The following is a 13,766-nucleotide window of genomic DNA, read 5'->3' on the forward strand; positions in this document are numbered from 1 at the left end:
TATATTCTCCAGTATTGTTATTTTTCCTGTTGTTCACATGTAAAAAAAAAAAAAAAAAAAAAAAAAGATCCTCTGGACTCAAAACTCTTCCCAAAGTTGATATTTGATTGATTTCATAAAAACTAGAACTAACATTTAGATCATGCATTTTCATCATATGGATTTTTGTATTTGAAGTGCACTTAGCAACGTCAGAGAAGGTATTGTCCCCTCCTACATGTATGTTTTTTTCCGATAGTCGACAACGTTCCCTGCCTCTGTCTCTAGAAACGCGAAACACTCTGAGGTTCTGGGGAGGCGACAGCTTTCGCTTGAAAATTTCCATCCACGCACAAGCACTCACGTTCCTGAAGCTAAACGGCGTTCTGCACCTTCCACTTATGAAACCACAAGCAGGTGCTTTACACTGAGGGCTGTTAACAGTTTAATTCTAAACCTTGCATCTGCTTATTTGGTTAAGAGTCTTTACTAACTTCTACAATAATATTCTTTGTACAAATAACAGTTAGGGTTGTGAAATAAGGGACACCCATTCGTGTTTTTTCAATAATGTTACATTATGATTAGAATCAAAATTGAACAAGATGTTACAAAGAGAAATTTTTTTATCATTTATCTCAAACATCTGTTTTTCATATAATTCTTCAAATTTCTGTCTATGTGTGTTCTGCGTTGTTTCTGAATGAATGAATTTTGTCCATTTCCTAAGGGGTATCTGACAAAAATGGACAAAATTAATTTGATTCTAATCATAATGTAACATTATTGAAAAAGATTAAAGAAAAAGAACATTACTGATTATTGTATCAGTACAAAAATGCTAAACTGTGACAAAAGTATTTTTTTATTGTTATAATTGTGATTTCATAATATGTAGATATGAGTCAACTAGAAAAAAAATAGTGTAAAGATGTCTTTTTGTTAGGCAAGTAGTGGAGCTCTGAAACCATCTACTGGCTAAATTATAATTTTTTACTTTTAAAACTGCATTTTCCAAAAGATGGGCAAAAATCTTACACTAAACCATGTCAAATTATCCATGTTATCCCCATGAATGAAAGTTAGAAATGTGGATCCTTTCTTGTAGATTTAGGAAGTGTTTTACGCATAATTTTACCTGTAGGCCTAAATACGGGACAATTCCGTATTTTAAGGGACGGGTGGCAACAGTAGCCTTTACAGATGAGATGTATACTGAAAATCAGTTATTTTATGATAAATATGTTATTTCTGTAGGCTAATATGCCACGGAGGTCATTTCTAAGGGTTTTCCATTTTGTATTAGGCTACTAGTTAATTTGATGATGTCTCTTTTTGCATCAGAGTGCGACGTTTGTAGAACGTTTTGTAAAAGGATCTGAAACGAGAAGTCAGATTTGTTAACCAACCATAAAATTCCAGACAGGCCGTGCAGCTCAATCCAACATGAATCTCAGAAAGAATGGAGCCCTTTTGTGAGAGTAGAAAGCATGTGAAATACTTGAAAATATTTTGTCTTATGTTGTTCATAGAAGAATATTCATAGCTAAATTAGTCTGATATTAATTTCCTCTTTATTTGAAGTAGCAGCACCATCTGCAGGGCTGCACAGTTGCAGGTGTCAAGAACAAGCTCTGCAGTGCAGACCAAAATCTCACTCCCTGATACGCATGAGCTATTTGTTTTTATTTTTATTTGATCTAATCTGCCCAGATAACTGCTCTGCCATGCTTTCGTGAAGAACAGCACATTTGTGATGCAATCTTGTAGCATAGTGGTCTGAGAGCTCGGTAATCTTGGAACTTGTTCATTTCCTTACTTCATCTGTTGTTCAAGAGAATGAACCACATCCCTTGCCTTCTTGTCAAAGAGCCCCATTGTCACGAGATCAGCGTTTCCCATTCTTCAGTTGAATTCTTGTAACAGAGAGTAGGCCTTTGCAAACTTATGACACCAACTAATCGTTTGACTGCAGAGACTGCCGTCGAAAATGAGCTGAATGATGCGTTTAGAGAGTCATTTTGAATTTGCATGGTCCCTTTAAATCTAAACCTTAAAGATGCAAACATTTCATTCTATAAAATGGCCTTTGTCATTTTGGAAAATCTGATTGTTAGATCAGGATTTTAAACTTTTTATCAGAATGCTTTTAAATGTTGACGTGGAAGGACATGGAAGGAACATTTAAAACAAAATACAACAATATCAGCAATCTTTTAATTAAATTTAAGACTGGCTATATACCTCCCTGTAAAATGCATATACTTATATAAAATATGTATTATAAATACATTTTTATAAATAATATTTTTAGTTTAGTAATTTTGTATATTTTAAACAAACAGTTAAAAAATAAATAAAAACACATTCAGTACATTTTTCATGCTTTAATGAACTGCTTGCATTAATTTTTTGTGTGTTGAGCAGCTAGCTTGTATAATTCGTATTGCAATATACCGATGGTAACATGAACTCTGTGATGTAGGCCTACAGTGTGGTCACAATTAATGTGACGTACATGTGCTCATCAATTTTATTAGCATAAACCGAAAGAAAAAAAAAACACTCTATGAAAAAGTACAGTGTGAACGTGTCATTGCTAGATGTAAGCTTTCGTAAGATTAACCTCATGCTGTGACATTTCACTTAGACCACTACTGTCAGCTGCACTGAAACGGCAGCTTTGCCTGGTGTAGGCTACCCTTTGAGAAAGACGCAGGGGGAAGCTCGAAATGAAACCACCAGACGTGCAAATGACACTGCAAGACGTCGGCAATACACGCAGACCACCTCTTTTCTTTATGACATCATCATCTGTTTTTTTTTTTTTTACACTTAAATATCAGTTTGATATTTTCATTTCAACCCTCAGCCTCATTTTCTATCGGATAATAATGCATGGGTATAACACTTTATTTTGATGGTTCCCTTTAGACATCCTGTAGGTTGGATTAAATTAAAAAACTTGCTGCATAAAACAAGTGTATTTTTTTTTTTTTTTTTTTTTTACATCCCTTATACACAACAGTAGCCTATACAATCTATTTTGTCGCTCACAAAATGAACACAGATTGAAATGAAAATATAATAATCTCACCATAAATGCATTTAATTAAATCAAATGTAGTAATCTCACCATAAATGTATTTAATTAAATAGCCTACTACTATTTTTCACAGTCATCTTTTTTACTTTAAGACCGGGGTAAAGCAAGGAAAAATATAATTTACCTCAATAAGGCTACATAATGAACAGCACTCGTCTCATTCGTGGAGGTGGAAAAACAAGTTATTTGTGACATGCTTATCGCATTAAAATTCGAGAGTTGCGATTTTAAAATAAGTACATGGTTAAATATTTTACCACTTGCTTGAGCAACTTAATATAGAAGTAGCCTAATACATTATACGTTGTTTAAATTGTGTTAAACAAAGTATTATTCATGAACGTGAATACGTAGGCTATATTAAAGAGTGTATATGTGTACAAAGAGAATCACAATGCTGACAAAACTTTTTTTTAAAAATAAAAGTTGCTGATAACTTCTGGATTTGAAATAAAAATAGTGAGTATGTGTTTGTGGTACAGCCGCAGATCAGTTACGCACTGCAAACGCAAGCATAGCCTGTCTGAAACCACTATAGCGCGTGCTGCTCCAGCACCGCATACGCAGTGCAACACCACCTCATACGCACTGCAAACGGAGTATGTGTGAAACGGGCGTGAGGTCTTCAAATCTCAGGCTTTTCCCCTTGAAATCTTATTAAAACAATTCTAATCACATAAGCTCAGATGCAGATACAAAGCTTAGCTAAAAATGGTTGGATTTAGCTGTCAGTACAGGGGTGTGAGGTGTGAATAGTTGATGTTTGTGCGGGTTCATGTGCGTCTTTTATTAAAGGTCATAGCTCATCAGCAAATCTGCTCCATTCATCCTATTCTCTCTCAATTTAGCAAAGATGTTTGTTCCAATAGTCTTTGTTAAAAATAAATGTACTTTTATATACAGGTCAAGCAAAGAATATAAAAGTAAAAAAAGTAAAGAATATATCATTCCACTGATGTGACAAAGAAAATGACAATGGAAGAACAGTGGAAAAGACAGTGGAAAATGAAAGTTATTTCAGAGGAAACAAGTCATTTTGATAATGAAAGATAAACAATGTCCAACACAAATGTCAAAACAAAGTTTACTTTTGAATAAAATGCATCAGTGTCACAATAAAACCATACATTTTGGTTTCATTAAAATAGAAAAGATGTAATATGATTGTCCGTAGGTCAATATAGTGTGTAAAGCAGGACATGTAAAAAGAAAGGAAATAGAGTTAAAGAAAAAATGTTTAGTAATCTTTAGTCAAAATTTAATAAATTGAAATGTCTTTCTTTTTTTACATTATGTATATATTTCTTTTTCATTCTAATGTTAACCAGTAGCTAAATAGCTATTTGGACATTTTAGCAAATGCAAATTCAGTCTGGTTATTCTGTTATGGAAATCATCTTCTTGGGGTTATGTGTCTGTTCCCTGAGAAGGGAACAAGACGCTGCATCAGTTGCTGCCACTATGGGGACACACCCTAGCGGAGTCAGGTGTCTGAGGCACGTGCACAAACACTCCATTCAATGGTTGACGCAGTGCGATGACGTTGCAAGGTGCACCCCAGCGCCGTCTGAGAACACATCATCAGATTCGTATTGTCTGAAGGAAGATGTGCCGGCATGCCCGAAGCATGGCAGCTTGACGCTTCTCTGGGAACCTGGATTACTTATGTAACCCCAAAACCTTCCCTCCGTCAGCTGCTAACGCTCTGGGGATGCCATACTAACTACGCCATGCTGACTAATACCTTGCTGACCAATGCCTCAAACTAACAACCTAAGAACTACGCTCAGAGGGCTCAGCCCCGAACCATTAAAGTGTCAGCTGGCAAGCACTACAGGGTATCCGGGAGCCGAACAGCAGGCTTCTTGGGCTGTAGTAAAGCAAGCTCACCTCACTTTTCAGGGTAAGGAGTGGGCCCAACCTCAGTTTAGATAGCCCACGTCCTAAAAATAGTCACAAGTGCCAGTCTCTACCTGATGCCAGTCATCTCCTACTTTTATTCCCATCTAAAAACAACCTCTTGTACCCCAACACCTTCCTCAGAGGGGAAGGGATGGAGGGGGAGACTGGAAGAAAGGAAGAAGAAGAAAAAGAAGAAAAAGGGGGCGAGGGCTCAGCGTATGCGCTTTTTATTTTTGCAACCAGATCTGTGTCAGGCTTCTGTATTACGGTTTCCATTCCTCGAAGGGGGAACTCAAGCAGTCACACTCGCCTTCTGCTTTTCTCTCCAGGATCTCGTTGAAACTCCAGAAACAGTCCAGAGGGCAAGACAGGGGCGTCAAATTAAGCCATGAATACTTCTCCGTTGCTACCATAGCAGTCATGGACCGGCCCTATAGAGCTGGCCGACTGCTCTGTGGCACAGGGAGTTAGATCTGTGGCTATACACAGTTCAGAGACCGCCTCAGGGATAAGCCCTCCCCTTGATCTAGGTCTTTGAGCAGATCTGCCTGGTAAACTTGCAGTACAGCCATATCACCCTGTAGCCCAAGACTGGTTGCCCACTGAAGCTAAGTAGGGTTGAGCCTGGTTAGTAGACCTCATGGGAAAACTAGGTTGCTGCTGGAAGAGATGTTAGAGAGGCCAGTAGGGGGCACTCACCCTGCGGTCTGTGTGGGTCCTAACGCCCCAGTACAGTGACGGGGACACTATACTGTCAAAAAGCACCGTCCTTCGGATGAGACGTTAAACCGAGGTCCTGACTCTCAGTGGTCACAAAAAAATCCCAGGATGTCTTTTGAAAGAGGGGTGTGACCCCGGCATCCTTGCCAACTTTGCCCAGTGGCCTCTGTCCATCATGGCCTCCTAATCATCCCTATATACTCAATGGCTTCATAACTCTGTCTCCTCTCCACCAATAAGCAGGTGTATGGTGGGTGTTCTGGCACAATATGGCTGCCGTCGCATCATCCAGGTGGATGCTGCATATTGGTGTTGGTTGAAGAGATCCCCCCCTTCTATGTAAAGTGCTTTGAGTACTGAGAAAAGCACTATATAAATGTAATGAATTATTTTTTTAATGAATTATTATAGTGTGCAAAGCTCCACCAGACTTCCCAGCCGCCGCATACACTCTGCCCTACAATTTCGATGTGCATCTGACATGGTTTAGAGGGTAAAATAGGAGCCATCAGCAATGAGGATGTCCTGAAGGAAAGGTAATTCGCTAAATTCCTCTGAGGCATCCACCCATAACCCTGCTCGCCCAGCCTCAGCAAACGTGAGGCTAGAGCTGCAGGGCTCAGCGGCCGGGAGCGGAGTTTCCTCAATGGGAAATCATGGAGGAACACAGTGTTTGAATTGTCTGCTTGCCACATTCAGCTTACCTTCATATTCTTCACACATTACACAAATAAGCAGCTTCCTGAAGACAAAAAAGTTGATGACGTATTCTTAGGCACCCTGTACGCTGGGGCGCACCTTGCGACATCATTGCACTGCGTCAATCGTTGAATGGCGTGTTTGTTCACGTGCCTCAGACACCGGGTTCTGCAAGGGCGTGTCCACATTAACATCTTTTTTCACGTGGAAATACATCACATTACCATATTAAAATGGGCTGTGAATGGTATTTCACATCAAGTAATTTTACAAATGACACTAAAAAAACTGTTTACGACTCAGGCTGGTACAGCAGTTGTCAAACTAATGAAGGGTTAAGAGATCCTTTGACGAAGTGGTACTTCCTGTTATACTACGTAGTCTAGATTACCTCGATAACACTGGTGTTATCAGAAACAGAGATGTTTTTATTACCCATAGCAGAGCATTTTGTAGGTGGTGGAGAAGTGTAAATCAGACAATGATTAAATAGTTTCTGTGACATGCCTATCAAAACTAGTGATAGTGGTTTGCTTAGGTTTCCTAGAAATATACACCAACCAATGGAGAACATAGACTAACCACAAGGCCACTGATTCAACAGCAATAAGGACGTGATGTTCAGCTGTATCGATCCCACTCTTCTTCTCTTTTTCCATGACTTATTGTCATCTCTGTTGAGGTCTCTGAATTAAAAAGAGCCAAAGTCCTCAACAATTTTTATTTCTTTGTATACTTATGAATTTTTAGTGGGGCGCAATTAATCAGTTGCCAAACCCATCACAGAGGCACACAAATGTCCTTATCATGGCATTCTCTACTTGCTTTACAGTGCAGTTTGCACAACAGAACCATCTGTTGGGTCCTGACCAGGGGCGTAATTTGTGGGGGGGTTGGGGGGGAGATAACCCCCCCAATATTTAAATCTATGCATTACAACCCCCCCAATATTTATACCATGATCACATGAAAAATATGCAGACCCAAGCTTCAACCCCCCCAATGTTCAAACCAAATCTACGCCCTTGGTCCTGACCCAACTGAATCTTAATATTGAGATGCCACTAGTGTCACTTCATCAGCCACTTACTCCTATAGGGCCCTATCTTACACTCAGCGCAATGCAGCGCCAAGCACGCAAGTGTTTTTTGCTAGTTTCAGTCCGACACAGTTATCATTTTCACGTCCAGCATCCAGCCATTGTTTAAATAGCAAATGCATTTGCGCCCATTTGTGCGCCCATGGGCGTGTTGGTCTGAAAACGAGGTGTGTTCTGGCGCATTGTTGGCACGTTGCTATTTTGAGGCAACAGAAATAGACTGCTCCATTGACCAACTGAAACCTGGTCTAAAGTCAATGGCGCAATATTTTTTTATGTGGCGGGTCCACAACACGCATACACTCTGCTTATTAAACACACAGGGATGCACAGCAGCACACAAACATGCCAAATATTTAAAATAAAAGGATTACAATGTAAAAGATTATTATTGTGAACATAAAGATATGGTGGAATCTGGCTTGTCCCGTAGATGGTCTGCTTGCGCACTTTTACCTCAGATGGCTTCGGTTTTTCCACTATCAAATTCCGTCATGTAAATAGCGAATCTGCCATGGCGCGAGCGCAACTGGCATTTAAAGGGAATGGGAGATGAGACTCTGATTGGTTTAACACACGTAAATCCCAAAACACATCCATTACTCATGTGACTTTTGCTGACATTAAAAGAGAAGTTGTCCTTTCACCAGAACGATAGGTAACTCTTCCCTATTGGCTGCCTCATGTGATAAGACCGCATGATTTCATTTTTTTTTCCATTTTTTTTAAAGAACACAAGAGAAGAAATTCTGAATTTACTTTTATTTATTTGAGTTTTTTGCATAGATTAACCATTTTAGTGAACAGATCTTTAAAGAACCTTTTTTTCACTATGAAGAACATAAATATTAATGATCTAACAAACCTTTTTCATTATAAAGAACCTTTTGTCCAATGGAAAGGTTTCATAGATGTTTAAGGTTCTTCATGGAACCACAGATGCCAATAAATAACCTTTATGTGTAAGTGTGTAATGAAAGTTGAATAAAAATAAGTTACTTTAACATTGTTCTATTGTATTCCTCAGAAGAAAGAAAACTCCAAAGTTTGGAAACAACATGAGGATGAGTAAATGTTGGCAGAATGTTTATTTTTTTATTGACTATGACCCACAACCTCATGCTCTATGAAACTGTGAATTATAGTAAATATGTCTTTGATATCCACATCCAGCCATACTTTCCATGTCAACCAACAGCATCAAATACATTGTCCTTAAAAGGAAAATATGAAAGACTTTCAGGGGTATTTATTTCTTCCACCCCTAAAGTGAATCTTTCCCAAAAAAATGACACAGATCTCATGCTTTCCAAAGAAATTCTCTGAAAGATTTTCAGTGAGTTGAATACAAGAATTTGAATTCACATATTGTTGCATGTATTTGCATGTTCTCACTCTCAGTTCTATTGGCTCTTTGGTTTTGACCTGTCTTCCTCATCATGCTCACGCCTCTGCTTTGTGGGTGTAACGTCAGACTATAAAATGTGAGAAATGAACATAGAGAGCAAACCTCAATCTACCGCTGTGATACAATGGACACTGCTAAGCTCTGGTTTACACTGCTCTGTGTTTGTGGCAGCTGGATTTCAAGTTTGGCTATAAACTGTGACTGGACAACTGAGTACGAACTTGAACAGAAATGTTGTAAAGCCTGCCCTTTGGGTAAGATTACAATGATATTCTCAAGACTATGATAAACACTGTAATTTATTCTCTGTTCATGATTTTTGCATTTAGAGTGTTAAAGTTGGTGATGTTTATTATATGTATATTGTATATTATATTACATTATATTTAATAGCATTATTATTAAATTATTATTATTTAAACACCATTAGATAATTGATACCTGAGACATTATATGGAGTATAATGAAGAAGAAACATCCTTATGAAGAAACTCATAATATCATAATATTCATCATAATACATCATAATACAATCATAATATTAAAGTAAGATGTGAAATGCTCAAACTTACTTTAAACTTTGTTTTGACAGGTGAGTATCCCAAAGGCTCATGTCAAGAGAAATGTGAGAAATGTCCACAAAACCCTGCTTCGGATAAGGTCAGATGTTACTGTAATAATGATTTATGCTTAAATGAAGACTGCAGCAGTTGTGTGAAAAGAACAAGATGTAAACCTGGAGAGCAACTGAATAGAAACGGTAAGGCATTTGTTTTTATTTAATCAAACAAAATTACACATGTCTCCACAATGATTAATATTTAGAGCTCCTCCTCTCTATGTGTCTTTCCTGGGGACTTTTTTTCTAATGGTCATAGTGTGTAAAGGGCATGAGGACAGAGAGACATTAAAGTGATTCATGATACTTAACCCTTCAATTGCCTTTTTTCTGGTGTTTTGACAGGTGGCTTTGATTACAATTACTTATGTGCGGAATGTCCAAAAAACACTTACAATGATGCTGAGGACAGCAGTTGTAAATACATTACAAAGTAAATCTTTGTATTTGCTACATTTCATTGGAGTTCTTAAATGAATAGTAATGCCTTGAGATTGTTATCAGGTGATAACTGAGTTTCACAATCAGGTGTGTTGGTGATGTGATCTTCCCTGGAAACAAGACCCACAATGCAAGATGTGCCTCTTCTGGTTTGTAAATTTTACTACTGAAACACATAATGTCATTATGGGGTTCCATTTCCATTCATATAACATTTGTAATTAAAAATGTATGATACACTACTGTTTAAAAGTTTGGGGTCAGTAGGATTTGTAATGTTTTTTGAAAGAAATCTCTCATCCTCATCAAGGCTTATTTATTTGATCAAAAATACTGTAAAGACAGGAATATTGTGAAATTTTACAAGCAAATTTTCAAATAATATATAGTTTAAAATGTAATTTATTAATGTGATGGCAAAGGTCATTTTCAGCATCATCATTGCTCCATTCTTCAGTGTCACATGATCCTTCTGAAATCATTCTAAAATGCTGATATGCGCTCAAGAAATATTCTTTATTTTCAATGTTGAAAACAGTTGTGTTGAAATATCAGGATCCTTTGATGGAAGTTAATTAACAGCATTTATTTGAAATTCAAATCTTTTAACAGTACTGTCACTTTTGATCAATTTGATGCATTCTTGCCAAATAAAAGTGTTCAAAAGCTTTTTAACCCAAACTTTTGAAATGTAGTGTGCATATATTGAAATCTGAAAGTTTATATGTATATATATATATATATATATATATATATATATATATATATATATATATATATATATATATATATATTAATATATTACCATTGCATTTATTGATGAGTCGTTGATGATTTTGAGGAGGAATCTTAAATTACTATATGCTCTATCCGAAATAGTTATCTTACAAGGCATTTCTAACACAACCCTGGTACTTCTTCTAAATTTCCCATAGATGTAAGAAATAATACAGATCCAGACCCCTCAACAAACAAACAAGAAAATGGGATCCAGTCTCATCCACTCATTGTGACCTGTTTAATAGTCACCGTGTTGACCTGCTTCGTTTTTATCATGTATACTGCTTTCCAAATTTACAAATACAAGATGCTCCTAAAATGTAAGTAACATTTTCATGTTTGTCAAATTTCTAGTTGTCTAATGGAGGGCTTGACATTAACTTTTTTACTGGCCACAATTTTGACATCAATATCATGGGGTATCATATAGATATTTTTTAATATTATCTCATAATTTGGCAGCAGGTGTATTAGGCTGCAGTCACTTTAAGACCTGACACACAGATCCATTATACTGTTACACATGCATTTTCTTTCCCAACTTTTTATGTTCACTTAAAACATAACTGACTGTTTACATGAATACTCGCCGAGACCGGGATTTTGACATTATTTTTTGTGTATTTGACTGTAAAAAAGAACTCAATTTAGTACTGAGATGCGGCTTTATGTGTGCGCACTTTGGGTTTGAGTTTTGTGTGTCAACTCGCTGTTGAAGACTGCCACTGCTGAAATCCACCTGCATTTGACAGGTTGGCGGGTGTTAATGTCAAGCCCTGGTCTAATGGATGTAGAATATGGTCATGCAGAATAAGGCATTAATATTTACTTTATAAGTAATAAACAGCCAATATCCTAGTAATATGCATGTTAATAAGCAATTAATGAGAACTGCACCCTAAGCTAAACCATTACCATATCCAAAATGTATTGGTGTATGTAATATGAAATCATTTTTTGTAAATGAAATTCCTATGTCTGATATAATCGCACCTTTCCACAGTAAGAAAACCATGCACACATGTATTGCCCTCAGATACATGCAGTTGCAAACTGTCCAAGGAGGAAATGGGTGATGGATCTGACTCCATGTCAGAGGTATCAGAAGAATATAGCAAAAGTGTGATGTCAACAGCTTTCCTTGAATGTTCTTTGTGATGTGAAGAACACCCAATGAATTGATTGCTTGAATGAATTGGATCTGTATTGATCAGACAAAGGTCTTATCACTTCAGTTTCCAAACAGATTCACATGAGCTAACCACATGTTTGTTTTTGTCTTGATGGAACATTTGCTCTCTGAAGCTGAGTCATGCAAGGGGATATTTACTGTTAACTGTATCTTGTAATTGTTAACCATTAAAGGACAGCCTTTCAGATTTTCGGAAAGAGCAGAGGACATTTAGTGAATTATATATTTAAGCTAGTCAAACATTACAAATGTATTATTATTATTTTTTTCACAACAGATAAAACCTTTGGGATATGGTAATGAACAGAGAAATATGTCTTGTAGCACCAAAGATTAGAAGGCACAACTATCAGCATCTAATGCTCATGTTTGTCTTATTGTATTGATGTTCTTCTGATCACATGTGTGAATATGACGTATAGTTTGCTCTCTGTCTGCTTGTACAGCTATTTCTGCTTTAAGGACAGTTGTTTCACTTTCACATCTGTTTTGATTTGACTGTCAACTATTATTCATTATATTTATTGTATCAATATGCACCATGTTCTACAAATATATATATAAAATCCATCACTTGGATACTTTTGCTAAACAACACTTGAGTCATCTTGTTGCAGACATATGTATTTTTGTGAAATAATTTCACCGCAATTTTGAGTAGTTTTATTTGCAGTTATTACATTTTATGGTCATTAGCCATTAGAGTTACAACGTGCAAAGACTTTTTTTAGAAAGGAAATGTAACTGTATTTTAGTATTTTTTATTGTGAATTAAATGTTATGTTCTACATAAGTTTTATGAGCTGTATAATGGGAACAATACATTGATCTTACATGAAATAAATTAATTAATAAAGTGTTAACACTTGACAATAAGGTTCCATTTCCTAACATTAATTAATTATGTTAGTTAACATGAACTAACAATTTAAAATGCGTCTAATTTATTAATTTATTAATCTTAGTTAATGTTAACATTTTTAAAATTAAAAGTTAATATTATTTAATGAACCTGTCCTGAACTAACAAGCAGGCCTAGTTGTTTTTTCATTAACTAAGGTTAACAAATATTGTAACAAATATATCATTCTTAGTTTCATTACTGTTAACTAATGGGCAACTTATACTGTAAACTGTTATCATAAAACTGAATAAAACCAATAAAAGACTGCAGTATGTGCCTAGTAGCCTACATATGGTTTTGTTTTAACGTTGTTGAGCTTGTAAAATGCCACACTTCATGACACAAACGAATCACTGGATTGGCTTTTTTGTAACGGACTTTTCTATGAAGGACTAAAAATGACAGAACGAAAAATAAATAAATAAATAAATAAAAGTAGAAATAAATAAATAAATGCAGAAATAATAGTGAAAATAAATACATTTTGGTATTATAAATGGCTATTTCTGTATTTTTACATGTATTTATTTATTTATTTATGCATTTTTATATGTATTTATTTATGTATTTATACATTTATTTATATATTTATGTATTTATATATTTATTTATTTATGTATTTATATATGTATTTATTTATACATTTATTTATTCCTACATTTATTTATTTCTGTATTTCCACATTTCTACATTTATTTATTTCTGTATTTCCACATTTCTACATTTATTTTTCCCTGCGCATGTATGCTAATTGACCAATGGCTAACCACGCCCCCTCCACTCACTCGGACAAACAGTCAACATTCGGTAACAGGCGCTTTGGCAGCTGTCACAGTAGGAGACATTTCACAGGAGTCAATTGATGATTTTTTGGAGACAGAAAGATTATATATCATCTCGATGTCACCAAAAGGGCC

At 36.1% G+C, this 13,766-nt stretch overlaps 1 protein-coding gene across 1 annotated transcript; it reads left to right on the forward strand.

Annotated features, from left to right (window-relative positions):
- Positions 1–8,977: 8,977 nt before the first annotated feature.
- Positions 8,978–13,125, forward strand: tnfrsf18 (tumor necrosis factor receptor superfamily, member 18). Its single transcript, XM_084129583.1, has 6 exons — positions 8,978–9,167; positions 9,506–9,673; positions 9,878–9,965; positions 10,061–10,122; positions 10,909–11,073; positions 11,757–13,125. The coding sequence occupies exons 1-6, from the start codon at positions 9,038–9,040 to the stop codon at positions 11,909–11,911; spliced, it is 768 nt and encodes a 255-aa protein (XP_083985709.1). The 5' UTR covers positions 8,978–9,037; the 3' UTR covers positions 11,912–13,125.
- Positions 13,126–13,766: the final 641 nt, after the last annotated feature.

Source organism: Abramis brama (assembly GCF_963993115.1).
Source record: "Abramis brama genome assembly, chromosome: 11".
NCBI classification, from domain to species: domain Eukaryota; kingdom Metazoa; phylum Chordata; class Actinopteri; order Cypriniformes; family Leuciscidae; genus Abramis; species Abramis brama.

Excerpts from the sequence above, each read along its gene's own strand:
- tnfrsf18 (XM_084129583.1), top strand. The coding sequence starts at position 9,038 with ATGGACACTGCTAAGCTCTGGTTTACACTGCTCTGTGTTTGTGGCAGC. Across the intron at positions 9,168-9,505 it reads TTGTAAAGCCTGCCCTTTGG|GTGAGTATCCCAAAGGCTCA; the intron begins GTAAGATTACAA and ends TTGTTTTGACAG. Across the intron at positions 11,074-11,756 it reads ATACAAGATGCTCCTAAAAT|TAAGAAAACCATGCACACAT; the intron begins GTAAGTAACATT and ends ACCTTTCCACAG.